The 16,623-nt window shown below is 45.6% G+C and overlaps 1 protein-coding gene and 1 long non-coding RNA gene across 3 annotated transcripts in view; one reads left to right on the forward strand and one right to left on the reverse strand.

The window, feature by feature from the left end:
• Positions 1-6,860: 6,860 nt before the first annotated feature.
• LOC135105012 (CCAAT/enhancer-binding protein-like) lies at positions 6,861-9,391 on the reverse strand. Its single transcript, XM_064012898.1, has 2 exons — positions 8,486-9,391; positions 6,861-7,702 (listed from the first exon to the last, which is right to left on the reverse strand). Exons 1-2 carry the CDS (start codon positions 9,179-9,181, stop codon positions 7,526-7,528), a joined length of 873 nt encoding a protein of 290 aa, XP_063868968.1. The 5' UTR covers positions 9,182-9,391; the 3' UTR covers positions 6,861-7,525.
• A 157-nt stretch (positions 9,392-9,548) lies between these two features.
• The window catches only part of LOC135105013 (uncharacterized), a 31,760-nt gene continuing 24,685 nt past the window's right edge, over positions 9,549-16,623 (forward strand). For both annotated transcript variants that reach the window (XR_010270669.1, XR_010270668.1), the window contains exon 1: positions 9,549-9,793. This is a non-coding gene — a long non-coding RNA (uncharacterized LOC135105013). The remainder of the gene's footprint in view (positions 9,794-16,623) is intronic.

Genomic DNA, 16,623 nt, shown 5'->3' on the forward strand with positions numbered 1-16,623 from the left:
TACATATAGACAATAATAAAAAATACATACTCCATTGATTGACAGACAGCGTCTGATTAGTTTAGTGTACCCACGTTGACGGACAGGTACCCGCTGATATCATGTGTCCCTCGATCGGCAGCCGCACATCAATCCTGCCATTCCTCACGGGCACGCAGGATATCGATAGCCACAGTGGTGGTCACAACTGGAGTATCCTGTCACACCCACTTCCTCTGTGTTTTTGGGATTTCCCTTCAATTCCAAGCTTTCTTATATGAAAAGTTACCAATCTGTCAATTAGTAGACTCCTAGGACATCAGAGAACTGAAAACCGAAGGAAGACACAGTGTGAAGAAGCATGATAGATCACTGTTATTTTATGATCCCTACTACACGTGTTAGTCAAGAGTGGGTGAAGGAACAGGAATGCAATGCGACCGCTGATCCAAGACAAAAAGAAAACGGGGAAACGTGAGGCTAAATCAGGACACTTGCTACCACATAAGAACATAAGGGTAACAACAAGAAGCTAGCAGGCCTAGACATGGATGTCTGCTTATAAAGCATGCGTTTCTAGATACACCTATCATTCCTATCCATAAATTCACCTTACATTTTTTTTTTTTTTTTTACCTCCCTATGATAACCTTACATGCACTCACTGCTGGGCTTTCGTTAAAGTTTCTATGGGCCAGATTACCTGAGTAGTCTACATCCTGAAATAAACTAAGTGATTATTGAATCACCGATCCAAAATGAGAAAGGGTACACGTTTTATGTTAACATTTAATGAAGTCACGATAGGCATGCGTGTAGGACCGGAACATCAATAAACCGGCAGCTCTGATAGGCTTACCGTGGCGGATGTAGGAGCGCGAACTTGCGACAAAGAGAGAGAGAGAGAGAGAGAGAGAGAGAGAGAGAGAGAGAGAGAGAGAGAGAGAGAGAGAGAGAGAGAGAGAGAGAGAGAGAGAAATGAAGAAATAAGTGGGAGAGAAAAGAAAGATCAAGTGGAAGACTCTTGAGAAAGGGAAGGTCACGCAGATAAGAAGGTTTTGTACAGTGTTTTTTCTTTTTTTATTCTCCTTTCCTTTATTTATTTATTTTTTTCCGGGGGATTTTACGTCATTTTCGGCACTGTAATTTTGACTTTGGTGTCTTTTTCTGTGCAGTGAGTTCTGTATTTTTTTTTTTTTTTCTATCCGGCTCTCTCTCTCTCTCTCTCTCTCTCTCTCTCTCTCTCTCTCTCTCTCTCTCTCTCTCTCTCTCTCTCTGAAGGTAAAGGCTTTTTACATGAATGCTTGTTGCTTGAATTTAATTGTTTTCTTTATTTAGCAGTCACGCTTGACCTGAAAGGAAACACACACACACACACACACACACACACACACACACACACACACACACACACACACACACACACACACACACACACACACTGTTTTAACTATCTCGCGTGTTCGCATCAACTTGTGTGTGTGTGTGTGTGTGTGTGTGTGTGTGTGTGTGTCGCTTAGCGATTTTAAGGAAAGTTTGAAAATATTATGTTTGTGGGGGTATTAGGTTAGTGTATTGGGGTGGGAAGGAGGGGGGGAAGAATGGAGGGAATGTTGTGTGTCCTTGATGTAGGAGAGAGGGAAGGGGCGTGACCTTGACTGGGAATAATCAGTCTGGAAGGTGGAGGAAGAGTAGGAGGAAGAAGAGGAGGAGGAAGAAGAGTTAGAGGAGGAGCGAAGATACGAGAAACTAGTCATATGATTATGCGACGTATCAAATTATATAATCACTTGTATCTGTTGTTGTTGTTGTTGCTGTTGTTGTTGTTGTTGTTGTTGTTGTTGTTGTTGCTGCTGCTGTTGTTGTCTGTGGCAGTGGTGGTGGTGGTGGTTACACGCGAGGCTGACGTGAATAGACTTTTTCATGCGTCCTTGAAGTGTGTGTGTGTGCGTGTGTGTGTGTGTGTGTGTGTGTGTGTGTGTGTGTGTGTGTATGTGTGTGTGTGTGTGTGTGTGTGTGTGTGTGTGTGTGCTTACCTGCGCTTGCGTTTGTGTTTATTTATGAATGTGCTTAATATAATCGTAAATCATTAACGAGAACACACACACACACACACACACACACACACACACACAAACACACACACACACACACACACACACACACACACACACACACACACACACACACACACACACACACCGCCACAACCAAATCTTACCTTGACCCAGAACTGATAACATGTAGATGCACAAAAAGGAGGCGGGAACGTAGAGGGGCACGTGTGAAGGGAAAGCAGGAGGGTTGGGTGCGTCATGCCTCTCCGCGTGCATCTGTTCTGTTTTTGTCATTGTTTTTGGAAGGAAGAGCTTCATTTCATTACGTCTGTCTTACATGTGCTTGACTCGTAAATCGTCCTTGTTTCTACTAACCTTTCCTTCGCCGTGTGTGTGTGTGTGTGTGTGTGTGTGTGTGTGTGTGTGTGTGTGTGTGTGATTCACAAGTGATGTTGATCATAATTTTCTTAATAGCTTTACTCATGTTACTGAAGTTTCCATTTATTTTTATTTGTATTTTTTTTCCTGCTTATCACTCACTTTATTTCTGCTAATATTGGAAGGACTACTACTTTTGGGCACAGCATTGTTGTTGTTTTTTTTTCTTGATACAAAAGCAGCAACAAAACCAATATCAGTACTAGCCACTATTATTGTATACCCTATCACTACTGGTTCTGCATGATCTCTCTCTCTCTCTCTCTCTCTCTCTCTCTCTCTCTCTCTCTCTCTCTCTCTCTCTCTCTCTCTCTCTCTCTCTCTCTCTCTAAGGCGTTAGTTCTCCTTGTCAGCCAGCGTGTGCGATAGATACTCTTTCCTTCCTTCCTTCCCCGGGTCGATGTTGCTGCCGGCACACACACACACATTGTCTTGCTTTGCCTGGTCCGCCGCCACCACCACTACCACCATCAATCAGCCAGCCAGCCCGAGACGTCCACTCTCACTCGCCGTTCTGTCCACTCGTCCCGCTTGCCGACGCTCTTCTCCCTCACTACACGCAGATCAGCAACAGCAGTGCATGAGAGGCGGTGTTCCGTACCACTGTTGCCGCCGCCACGGGGAAGATTTGCTTGCTGTCTTGTTGGTCTGCCACCAGGCCAGTCAGTCAGTCGGTCCCCCGAACCGGTGGATCAGCTGAGGGGCCTGTGGCGATTTAATTGTCTGGTCGTATCCGTGGATGAATTTATGGGGCGTTTCAATGTTTGAATGGGTGTTGTTTTCTTTGCCCCTTTTTTTTTTTTTCCTTGAGTGAACGCTGTTAAGTGAAGGTGGTTTGTAAACTCTCTCTCTCTCTCTCTCTCTCTCTCTCTCTCTCTCTCTCTCTCTCTCTCTCTCTCTCTCTCTCTCTCTCCCTCTCTCTCTAGTGTTCATCTGTAGCTCTGTATGTCATATAACATTTCGCTCACTTTCTCTCGTCGCTTCTGTGCTACTCAAACAAATGCGTTGTGTGTGTGTGTGTGTGTGTGTACACGCCACCACCACTGCCATCACCACCATCAACTCAGCCTCCAACCACTGGTCCAGACGTCTGTACACTGTACAGGTTATGGAGAATACGAAAGATAAGCTGAATTTCGTGGCCAAACTGGGCCAGCCACGATGAGGAACATGACGGCGCGATAGAGATAGTAGTGGTAGTAGTAGTAGTAGTAGTAGTAGTAAAGGGAGTGGTGGTGGTGGTGTGGTGGTGATGAAAAGCGAACAATGGTATCGAAGAAAAGGCAAGGAAGGGAAGGTGATTCTCATTGATAGAAAGAATAATTGTTAATGGATGAAGAGTGACTGACTGCGGGGGAGGTAGGAAAGGAAGGAACCGGGTGATCGGAGCAGTAGTAGTCATAGTAGTACCAGCATCAGCAGTAGTAGTAGTAGCGTTGTTATAGAAGTAGTATTGGTGATAGTAGTAGTAGTAGTGGTAGTAGTAGCAGTAGTAGTGGTAGTGGTGGTGGTGGTATAATATATAAATCAACACCATAAATTTCCCTTTTTTTTGCATAGTATACTGGTACACTTGGTATACTGCAATAATACCAATACAATACATGAGTAATTTTATTAATATAATATATGTATAATATTTACAAGAGAGAGAAAAATATATTATATAACACATCCAAACAATGTCTTATGTACACTGAGGTGGAATGGAGTGAGTGGACTGGTTGGTGTGGTTGATTACTTGCTCGAATGGGCGGTTGGTTGGTTGGTTGATTGCTCGACATGTGATGGAGAGGTGGAGTACATAGCGGAGGGCAGTACTTTAGGGCTGAACTGCATGACTTACAGAGAACATGGAAGGCCAGGGTAGATAATGTGGGTGAGTGCATGGCTGGCCGAGGTGGTGGTGGTGTTGGTGAAGGGTGAACAGTGAAGGTGTTGAGGAAAAGACGAGGAGGGGGAAGGTGATTCTTAGTGATAGTGAAGGCATGAATGACTGGTGATGGATGAAGGCTGACTGACGGGAGGGAAGGAGGAAGGAATGAAGGGGGTGACGGGCCCGCCTCGACCCCCGGGACATGGTTGACATGCACGAACCCCGAGACCTGAACACCGAAGCTTCATCTGCCGGGAGACGGAATCGTGAGGAGGAAAAATGTCGCTTTCTCGATCAGGAAAATATTTTTTCATATATTTATTTTTTCTGCACTTTTTTTTTTTTTTTGTCTTGTTTTGATGTCATTTTCCTGTTCGATCTAGTACATTTTTCCTGCCCACTTTCTCCTTCGTTGTCATACATACTTACATACACGCACATACTTTTTCGGTTGACAGAATACACTAAGTTAACATAAAAAGTAGACTATTCTTTTCCCTGTAAGTACAGGACAGGTCACTTGCATTCACAGAGATAAGGAGTATAACTACGTGTATCCTACGAGGAAACATATCGTAAAGTTCAGTAATAATAATAATAATAATAATAATAATAATAATAATAATAATAATAATAATAATAACCGTCATTACAGTAACACTTAGGGTTGATAATACACAAGCTGTTCAGCAGCACGTCTTACAAATGTGTACAAAATCTAGTGTGACAGGAATACTTTGGAAAATTATTTCAAGTAAGACATTTCAGCCACATCTCAGCTTGCCTCGTGAGGAAGAGTTCAGACATGTGACGACGTGAACGATTAAGTGAATATCCCAACCTCGGCATGCTGGGAGAGTGGCCTTGCACCTAAACACACACACACACACACACACACACACACACACACACACTGGAGAGAAGGAAAAGGCCAGGTTATGAACAGCAATAACAGCAACAACAAACAACAGCGGCAACAACAAGAACAACAATATGACACATTCAAAGCTGGAAGTTGGCCTTCAATAAAATAATGATAAAGAAGAAAATAAAAGATAATAGTAATCATGAAGCGAGAAACTTCAATTTGAGTTAACTTCTTTTGATTCCTCTCTCTCTCTCTCTCTCTCTCTCTCTCTCTCTCTCTCTCTCTCTCTCTCTCTCTCTCTCTCTCTCTCTCTCCGTAACTCTTCTGAATTAAAAACAAATAAGAAGAAAACAAGCTTATGATTTCAAACACAAGTGGGTGAGCGAAGTAAATAACAGAATTGTTATACTCAAGACAAAATATTTTCTCGTGAAGAGTCAATATAAGGAAGTTATTCAGGTGACTCAAAGCGCGAGTCGTCAGGTGAGCGAGGTCGGCGCGCTGAGTCAGTGAAGAAGAGTCGCCTGTATAATAATTTACTGAGTTAGCCGCTGACTGATTTCCAAGAGTGCTGACTGGTTCATTGCTCCCCCGCGCTGTTTGCTGACGACCTACTGTTTAGGTATAGTCCTGGGAAAGGGAGGGAGCAGGGGAGGGAGAGGAGTATCTTTGCTTCTTTCTCGTATACCTCCCTCACTCCCTTCCTTGGCGACTGCCTTAGAATGTTGGTGTTTCTCGCACTCCTCTCTCTCTCTCTTTTATATATATATATATATATATATATATATATATATATATATAGAGAGAGAGAGAGAGAGAGAGAGAGAGAGAGAGAGAGAGAGAGAGAGAGAGAGAGAGAGAGAGAGAGAGAGAGAGAGAGAGAGAGAGAGAGAATCATCCCAGCTTCTCATTTTGATCACTGCCGAAGTATCAGAGAAGCAGAGACGTAAAGGAATCGTCGCATTAAAAACAGATCAGCGTTGCGAGTCATTATTTTCTTTCTTCGCTGGCAGCACACTTTGGCTGGCTTGCTACTGACAAACTGACTGATTGAGCTTTATCCTTCTCCTCCCTTCCAAGGCCTCCATACGCACCCTTCCTCTTCTCCCATCCCCTTATTTTTTTTCCCCGTCCTCTGCCTCATCTTCCTTCACCATCCCCTCCTCTTCACCTTGGCATCTACACAGGTAACGCATCGGCCAGGTAATGAGCAAGTCGTCGATAATTGCACTTGATCGTGAAACTACGGATGAAGGTGTCGCCGAGTCGCACCTCGTCCTCCCCTACCCCCCCTCCCACGTAACTATTATTATTATTATTATTATTATTATTATTATTATTATTATTTGTCGTTGTTTTCGGGTGGTTTGAGCGGAGCGTTGAATAAATTATAGCGTCAACTTTGTACTTGGTGTTGCAGCATTTGGGTTGAAGGTTCGAGCCCCGGTAGAATCGACCACCGCCGTGAGAAGTGCTGCAGGTGGCGGTGGTGGTGGTGGTGGTGGCGGTGGCTCCGCGTCACCCCAGCCAGGAGGACGTGTTGCTCTGATGACTTTTTTTTTTTCTCTGTTTATCTTTTTGTCTATCTCTCCATTTCATTTCAAGTAATTTTGCATGCGGGTTTGATATAGTATACATGTCGTCAATATATATATTTTTATTAAGTTATTATTTTTATCATAACAATTACAAAACTTTGATTTCTCTTCGTTAAAATACTTTGTATTCTTTCACTTACGCGATTCAGGCACACGTCAGTCTCACACCTCAGTCACTATAACGAGTCTCATGGCGTCATTTGTAGTGGTTCTGGAGGGGCGTCTATCACAAGGAGCTTCTTCAGTATACTCTTTCGGTCTCCTCCCCCCGCGCCACCCCCTCTCTGTTCTCATAACTTAAGACATAAACTATACAAGAGGGAGAGACGACGGGGCGGAAGGAACAAGACGCAGCCCCCGCCCCACGGCACCTTGCCTCACTGATGTCAGGCCCTGGTACACGCCTCGGCGCTCCCCTCCTCCACCCGGGGCCTGCTTGGGGCGATCAAGTAGGTAACCAATACTTGGTGGCCACCCCTCCCCCTTCTCGTGCGACGGGGATTTACAGCATGTCCAGACTACTGCCACTCCGGGCTGGCCCACGCCTGCACTGCTTGTCCTCGGCCGTGACATGCCGTTCGTCTGGCCATGCTTCTGCCTGTCCGGGTGTCGACGCGTCTATACTTGAGTATAGACGAGGATTCCGCGGACAGGCGCGGTGGGGAGGAGTGCGGCGAGCGAGGGGCGCCGGAGCAGGGCCGGGCCGGGATCACATGTTCACCAGGTGCTGGTGTTGCTGGCTGAACGCCTCCATCTGCTTGCGAAGCTCCCGCTGGACGTGATCCGGCAGACAGTGTACATTGGCGAACATGGAGTGGAAGACAGCGACCTCCTTACTAAGCAGCTCACACTTCTTATGAAGACGATCGTTGTCCATCACCAGCTTCTGTAGACAGCGAAGACGACCTGTTAGTAACTCTCTCTCTCTCTCTCTCTCTCTCTCTCTCTCTCTCTCTCTCTCTCTCTCTCTCTCATTCACGCAAGGAACCACCACACCACGTGACCAATGACTCAGGCTCGTGAGTCGTCGATTCACGGATGAGTCAACACGAGCACACAGGTAGGAACAGGCAGGGATTGTTGTCGTGCGGCACACACCAACACATGCACGAACACAACAGCACACTTCTCCACTCTCACGTCTCCCCTTCCCCTGACTGCCTTACTCACACCGCTGAGGAAACAGTCCCGGTCTGTGGCGGCACAGATCCTCCCAACAGTCCAACTTCAGACACTCCAAAGAAAAAAAAAAAAAAATCCAAATCTCCATCAAATTACACACGCCAAGCAATTCGTAGCTAGAGGCATTTGGCATCTGAATGGTCCCGCCCACCACCGTCACACACACACACACACACACACACACTGAATCATGCAAGGTTCCTTAATTGTGTATTAGGGGCAGATTTGTTCCTTTATCTTGTTTACGTGTCAGTTCATCGAAAACAAAAACCTAACAAATAATTTAGTCACGCAACTTAAGGTCATGATAGCTTGTCGCCGCACCGTCAGGAGTTACTTGGAGCGAGAATGAATGAATGGGTGCTCGTCGCCGAGAAGGGCGAGGCCACACCGCAGACTGTTCACTCCTGTAGGTGAGCGCCAAGACTAACATTACCTATTGTGGCAAAAAAGAAAGGGAACACAAAACATCGCGGATGATCCTCACCTTAACTCTTTCCTCTGTCTCCCTCGTCCTCATTTTCGCCTTTTCTCGGCTCTTTCTAACAGCAATGTTGTTCCTCTCCCTCCTTCGCTTGTATTCCTCACTGGATTTGTCCACATTCTTCTTGCATCCGGGCATCATTTTGCCGCCCGTCGGGGACTTGAGGGGAGATCTGCACAGGGAATCCGCGCCGGGCACCGTGGTGGGCGTCATGTTTGAGTACGCAGGCACTCCCGTCGGATATCCCGCTGCCGCTCCATAACCCGCCGCCGCCGCCGCTCCTACTCTGGCACAGGAACTGTATTCGTGTGGCTGCAGCTCTGGGTGTGGGGATTCCTGGGGTTCCTCTTTAATGGGCAGGTGATCATGACCCCCTCGATCTTGGTACTGCCTGTCGAACTGGGTTGCGCCGTGGACGGGCTGTGGCAGGTAAGCGAGAGGATTGTACATGTTGACACCGAGGCCCCTTGGGGCTGTGGGCTTGTCGACACTCAGGCTCTCGATTCCTTGGATGAATCCCTCGCTGAACTGAGAGTCGTCGATGAGGTTGTGTAGGTCCAGCGAGATCTCTGGTGCGTTTAGTTCTGCCAGGTCGCCGTACTCCTCGTTCGAGTACGCCGACAGGTTGGCTTTGACCTTGAGAGAAGCAGCAGCGTTCTTCTTGTAATCAGAACTATCGTAGAGCTGTGGAGACTCCATGTTGCTCTGTGGGCATGGTGACACGCCCGAGCCGTATCTGCTGTCCTCCAGTGCGCCGAAATTGTCACCCCACTCACACGAATAATCTGCGAAGGCCGCCGTCGTGCCTATCAAGTTCACTACCACAGGTTAAGACTGGAGTGCTCGCGTGCAACACTTCTGGCTGGTGCTACAGACTCTTCAACTGTCCTGTATCTCGAGCTCGAAGCTACTAAACTCAGTTGCGTAGAGCCTCCTTTATATACCCCTGTACAGATATGTGTACCAGAATTGCAGGCGTGTCGATCTTTCTATTACGTGTTCCAGGTCCTCTCCCTCACCCCTCACCTACTTCTCACCATCTCTTTTGTCTGATAGTATATGCACAACACCATAGCAACAAAACATAAGTAATAAACAAAGGCAGAGAAAAATCAACAAATGGGAGGCGCGTTGGCACCTCAGGATGACGTCATAGGAAGGAGGAGTCACATCGCTTCATTGACAGGGAAGGGCGAGTTGGAGGCAGTGCGAGCTGGCCCGGACCAAAGTTTTGGCGTGAGCGTGGGTGGGGGAATTAGCCGAATGTGTACTCCTAGAACTTCCACGACGAGTCACGCAGGACTGTCTCAGGTCTAGGAAGGAGGGGGGAGAATGGGGATGCGTACGTGTGTGCCTTAAGGAAGATGGCTACTGTAGCTCACGGATATTTGAACTGAATTATTATTCTTATTTGCCGTTCGTTTCTACTCAATTATGAATCGTGTGTGTGTGTGTGTGTGTGTGTGTGTGTGTGTGTGTGTGTGTGTGTGTGTGTGCGTGCGTGCGTGCGTGCGCGTGTGTGTGTGCGCGCGCGCGCGCCGTAAACATGCTGTAGCATGATCTTATTCGCACCGTGCCTCACTACAGGTAATACTCTGCGCTTAGTGATCGTTCGTCCTAGTGCGTGCCCCGACCAGACATGACAGTCACAGTAGCTCGTACATATAATTTTGGTCCTACGGTATCAGTTCGCATTTCTTTTAACACTATTGTTGTGTTAACGGAGCAAGACCTGCCCAGCACTTCAACCCCTCATGGTAGATGCAGAAGATGTTGCTGGCTCCCAATACTATATATTTTGTTCTATAGGGTCGTGAGAGCAGTGTTTAAACTGATATTGGTTCATTATCAAACAAGTAACTTAAGTGTAAAACACTGATTTATGTATAACACACACACACACACACACACACACACACTCTGCTTCTACTATTTGTTCCTCATTATGCGAGTGTGTCCCATTCATCGCACAGTTTATTAACATAAGAGTAATTTCTATATTAAATCGTTTAACAAAATTCACTCGTTAATCATAAGAGTTTCGTAGGCTTATGAAAGTTTGGTGGACTACACACACACACACACACACACACACACACACACAGAGAGAGAGAGAGAGAGAGAGAGAGAGAGAGAGAGAGAGAGAGAGAGAGAGAGAATTCTCTCTCTCTCTCTCTCTCTCTCTCTCTCTCTCTCTCTCACCCCGCTGCAGGCGTACAATGCAACGCTCCCCCATTCCTGCATTCCTCTACTCATTTCTCGCCATCATGAGGACCTGGAGTCATCTCCACAGATTCTGCTGCTACCGTGACTTCACCCTCCTCCCCCCCCCCCGCATCACCTGGCCACGCCTCTCATCACGGAGCCTCCTGTATAGTATTGCGTCATCTCCATGTGCGGCGTTGTCGGCAGTGTTGCCATATATTGGTGCACAGGCCGGCCTCCAACATTGCTTTACCGCTGCAGCTATTCCTGCTTCTGCTGCAGCTTCAGACAGTACTCATATTGGTCTTCTCCGCCCCGACAGCGAATCCATGGATGATAGATAGCATATGGCCACTGTTGCCAGCCTCTGAAGGGTTTGTGAGCAGTGTTCCTCACGATGCTGCTTCATCAATTGAGTTCCAGTGGAAGTTGTAAGGCTGGGCAGCGAGGGTTTGTTGGTTCTAGGGAGTGTATGGAGACATAATGCATTGTTAAGTAAAAAGTCATGCACTAATACTGCTATTATTACTATACTAATTGCTAACACCGCTACAAATACTATCGTGCAAGTGATCAGTACTGCTGTTGGCATATCTTCACGTGCGATGTTATTTTTATTTTTATTTTATCAGATATACAACAATTAAACTCCACATAAAAAAAAAAAAAAAAAACACTGGAGAGTCCCTGTGAGGGAATGCGGGTGATGGTGTTCATCGTAAAGTGGAGCGCGCCGCCTCTCCCAGCCTCCCTCTCATCCCCCCACGCGCGTCACTAACACGTCATCACTCCAACACCACCAGTGACGTCACAAAATTTCCGAAGAGAACGGAGAAATTTACTCCTTTTTTTCAGAAAACGCTGCGCACATTCATTGCCCCGAGGGTTGTGCACAGCGAGGACAGAAGCTGTGGCGGGGCGGGTTCGATAGTGTAGGGTAAATTTGCAGATGTTTATTCAGAAATGGCTTTCATAAACGGGAACCGACAGAGAAATTAGCAACTTGCTTCTTCAGTAAATTCCCCTTCGCACGAAAGGATGTGTGTGTGTGTGTGTGTGTGTGTGTCGCATGATGGGATGTGTTTCTGTGTGTGTGTGTGGCGCATGATGGGATGTGTTTGTGTGTGTGTGTCTGTCTGTGTGTGTGTGTGTGTGTGTGTGTGTGTGTGTGTGTGTGTGTAAGAATGCAACTTTTTTTTTTCTTTTCCTGGCTTTAGTTTGTTGCCTGTTGTTGGTGGTGGTGGTTTTCTCCTCATCGTTGCTGTTGATGTTCTTAATCCTAAATTTTGAGTTGTGAAGGTAGCAGCAGCAGAAGCAGGTGTGATATTTAGTAGTAGTAGTAGTAGTACTGGTAGTAGAGTTGAAGGTAACAGTAGTGGTAAAAGTATTCATAATATTATTAACAAAGCAGCAGCAGCGGTGGCCGCAACAACAGCTGTATTGGCGGCTGTGGCTTGAGCAGCTTATCGTGGCTTCTTGCGCCTTACGCGCGTTGCTGGACTGGAGACTTAGCTGACGGTATCTCTCCAGTATCACAACACTCCCTCAAGGAACGTGTCCAGTTTGTACTGACGGTGGTGGTGATGGCAGTAGACTCTGAAGCAGCAGCAACAGCAGCAGCAGCAGCAGTAGCAGTAGTAGTGGTAGTAATATCAGTAATAGTTGTGGTAGTAGTAGTAATAGTAGTAGATCCACCAAAAAACACTGAAGTAAGCATCACGACTTCATTGGCGCTGAAAGTTGAACAAAATTCTATGCAACTGTTATAAGAAACATTATATTGAACCTAGCACTGCAGGTGTTATACACTGTGTTGTTCCTGGCTTGCCCTACAGCATAGGGAGCGGTGGCTGATGACAACCCTCATCTAATCACATGTCACAGCAAAGCTGAACACCACTAAGGAGAAGGATGTGAAACAAAATCAAATATTGTCTGACACAGCTTAATGTAATTTTGTTACCATTTGAATTCTTTGTCATGATGCGCCGTCGTATGAAATCATGGGTAATGTTATGGTAGTGTTTTCAGCGGAGACGCGTCACGCGGCCAGCCAGGTGTATTGCGGTGATAGGCAGAAGCACACGTGAGCGGCTATTGGTTGTAGTGCTGCAGTGAACAGACTCTTGTTGTGCGAGAGGGAGAAAAGAAGAAAGTAGTAATAGTAGTAGTAGTAGTAGTAGTAGTTGTTGTTGTTGTTGTTGTATTAACAATACTAGTAGTAACAGTAGTGGTAGTAGTAGTAGTAGTAGTAGTAGTAGTAGTAGTAGTAGGAAGGGAACGAAGTTTACATTAACGCCATAAGAACGCTTGTAGAGATGCAGTTTACGAATGGAGTTTAGTGAAGTAAACTTTTTAACTCTGTTATTTATGGTTTCTGTTGATCGTCAGAGAATCATGCTCATCATCCCCCCCCCCCCCCTCTCTCTCTCTCTCTCTCTCTCTCTCTCTCTCTCTCTCTCTCTCTCTCTCTCTCTCTCTCTCTCTCTCTCTCTCTCTCTCTCAGCACCTTCACGTAATCAGGCAGGTTGAGAGCGGCATAGACAAGTTCTCCCACGAGTGAACACAAAGCATACAAGATACGTTTGATCCGCGTCTCGCCTACATGAACATGAAGTGTGGGGATCCCCGACCTCCACCACATTTCCTCGCCGCGGCCGGACACTTGACCCAGGGTTTTGGCACAAACACCTGCAACAGTATGAGTCTTATTTCCATCTTGTAGGACAGCGTGTAAGGCTTTGATCCTTGCTTTGTGGAGTAGACTACAGAGAGAGCGTAGTGATGTGATGATGACAGCAATGATGTTGGGGGAGTGTTTGATGGAGCTGATATCGAAGTTAATACATCACAAAATAGTGACTAAGGAAAACATATGATGTAACGAAAGTAAATGGTGATAGTTAAAGTAGTAGTGAAAGTGGTGGTGGTGACTGGGAATATCAGTGACCTGGTAAAAATAAATAAATAAATAATAATGTTAATAGATAACTAATAAATACATAAGATAGAATAGATAAATAAAAATAAAGTAAATAAATAGATAAATAAAGTAATAAAAAAATGATGATAGTTCTGGAACAATAACAAGAAAGTGGTGGTGGTTTGGTCGTGACGTAGTGGGCTCCCCCAAGGTCGCCGTGACGTCCTCTGGTAACCGGTGACAAAACAGGTGGCCTGCGCCTTATCTTTGTTGACTTCCTGGCATGTGTTTGCATCGCCGTCACTATTGTAGTAATTGTCATTCTGTATCTCGCTATTAATTCCCTTACTTGTCTTTGCACGAGTTTCTTTATATACGTCATCCACATGTTCTTTTGTTTTCCAATATCGTTCGTTTTACTACTATATCATCAAGTTTTATTCCTCCGCCTCCTCCTCCTCCTCCTCCTCCAAGCACAAGTGTCGTTCTCAACAGACCAGCTGTGCCCTCTTCTCTCAAACAAGTAATCCTTTCGAACTTTTATTTTATTTTATTTTATTTATTTTATTATGTTTTAGTAATGTATCATTGTTGGATTTATCAGCAAAATTAGTTTGGCTCAAAGGCAACCACAGGCTGTACAAATCCCCAGGTACTGACACGGGAAGGAATCTCAGGATTTTATGCACTTTTCTGAGTTCATCATTGAGTCGAGTTTGTGGCCCATTTACGTCTCTATTCATGGTTGGCCTGAGTCGGTGTTTTATCCCACCGGCGTGTGTGTCGGTACATGGACGGGTGAGCTTCCCCACTCGGTAGAAAAAGAGAGAAAATTCATAATACCATGAGATGCAATTCACTCTACGGAGCATCAAGTCATGAAGGAAAACGTGAGTGGCGAACACATAAGCGTGGCAAAGCTCCACGAGGCGTCTTGGCCAGTAGTACCTCCTGCCGCGGCCCTGACCGAGCATCAGCTACCAGTGACTCTCCTCTCTTCCCTTTGGTACAGCACATTTAACATCCACTTGCAATTGCATCTCACTTTACGATGAAGAGAAAATGGGACACACATCCCCCAGTGTACTCTACACTCACGTCGCCGCCACGCCTCCCAAGCCGTCGCGGGACTGGTGATCCGCATGTGGAGGCAGCTGTCACGAGTCCCTCCTCCCACACCAGCCTCTGCTACCGCTCCCTCTTCTTCGGCCTCCGAGGTAGAAGGCAAGTCCTTTCAAGGCTTCCCTTCCACCTTAACTCCTTGTACCTAATTCTAACCAACCTCTTTTCTCATCCCTCTTTTCCTGCCTAAGTTTCGCACCCCGTCATCTCGCTCCGCCTCCTCTCAGCTGTCGCCTTGGCGTGAGAGGAACACTGACCACGGGATTTGCAGCAGGTCGCGGCGGTCGTTACACAAACAACTCATTCATCTCGATTATGCACCATGATGATCTACTTTTTCAATGATTGGCTGTACCTACAAGGGTCTGTGATTCAGCGTGCAGGTGCCACCTCGAGGTACGAGTGTGCAGGTTCACATAACTATAGAAATATTATCATTGCCATTTGGAAACGAGGGAAGGAAGCTGATTCGACTTTTATCCGATAATTATACAATTCACGTTGGAAATCTTTGTATTTTTTGTGTGGATCCTTTAACTTTTTTTCTTTTTCATCATATCATTGCAAAGAATGTTTTACTAATGTGACTATAGAAAAAAAAAAAGGAAGGACTTTGCATCCTGATCAATCTTGTCTAGAAATGTTAATCTTTATAGATACTTTTATTAAGTAGTGGCGAAGAGGGGGATTCCACATCAAACAAATGCACGCATTAAAAGGACAAGTAAGTAATTCAACGAAAAAAAAAAAAAAAAAAGTATCAGCTATTCAGACTAAACGAAAAAAAAAAAAAAGCGACGTTGATTACATTCTCCAGAAATAATTAACCTTAACATTATACATGAAGCGCCCGTGTCGTGTGTTCCTGCCTCAGCCAAGCCTCGCCCCGAGTGTGGCCCGCCGATGAGACCCATGAGAAGGCTCGCACTCTTGAATAATGGAGAGAAAGATTTTCCTTGTGTGCAAGCCGCCGAGCCCCGCACCAAATCCCATGCCCTGTGCAAATCTCACGCCAGGCTACCGATGAGAGGCGGAGGAAGGAGGTCGTGAGGGATGTGCTGCACTGGCGCTGAGGCCACGCGCCGATGCAGGACGCTCCCACCGCTTTCAAGTCAAGGCTGAGGGGCGCGGCACGTCACCCAGTGCAGGTTGATGGGAGATTTGGGATTATTCTTTAACACCTCACCGTCCTGTCTTTACAGGTAACAGGTTTTAGCAAAAGTTAGTGTTAGAGTGTTTTAATGGTTCTATTGATAGTCTAATTAGGATTCTGCATCATCGTTCGAAAAAAAAGTCTCGACAAATCAATTAATCATCTCAGGGGACTTTGGGCACTCTTTATGAGAAAAGAAAATGTTTACGAATACGGGCCACAGTGGCTATTTTTTTTTATTTTATTTTATATAAAGGAAGTGTTTTTATGAGGTTTAATTATGTAAAGATTGGGCGAGGCGATTCCAGTCAAATGTTATCATCAGTGTGTCAAAAAAAAAAAAAAAATAGATAGGTAAATGAATGGATAAAAAAAAAAAAAGACATGATTGTCGATATTTTCTTTATGTGGGACGTGCAACACATGACGAGATGTCTGATGGCCACTTCATACACACACACACACACACACACACACACACACACACACACACACACACACACACCATAATGAACTCGAAGGTTAATTTTCATGCTTTAACTTCCTGCATCTTTTTTTTTTTTTTTTTCTTTACTCTTCATTGTACACATTACAATTATTGTGATCATTATCCGCGACGGTTGGAGTAACGGAAATGCCCGGGGTTTGCTGTAGCGGTCCGGAAGGAAATGTTTGAAATGAAAGACGTACCTTGACCATTACTAACACCGGAGTGGGTGATGAATACTTTTTCTAAGG

The sequence above is a fragment of the Scylla paramamosain genome, chromosome 11 (assembly GCF_035594125.1).
Source record: "Scylla paramamosain isolate STU-SP2022 chromosome 11, ASM3559412v1, whole genome shotgun sequence".
Lineage (NCBI taxonomy): Eukaryota > Metazoa > Arthropoda > Malacostraca > Decapoda > Portunidae > Scylla > Scylla paramamosain.

Bases quoted from the DNA above. Each gene is read 5' to 3' on its own strand.
- LOC135105012 (XM_064012898.1), bottom strand. From the start codon at position 9,181: ATGGAGTCTCCACAGCTCTACGATAGTTCTGATTACAAGAAGAACGCT. The intron at 7,703-8,485 runs GTGAGGATCATC...CGCTGTCTACAG, and splicing joins AGACAGAGGAAAGAGTTAAG to AAGCTGGTGATGGACAACGA.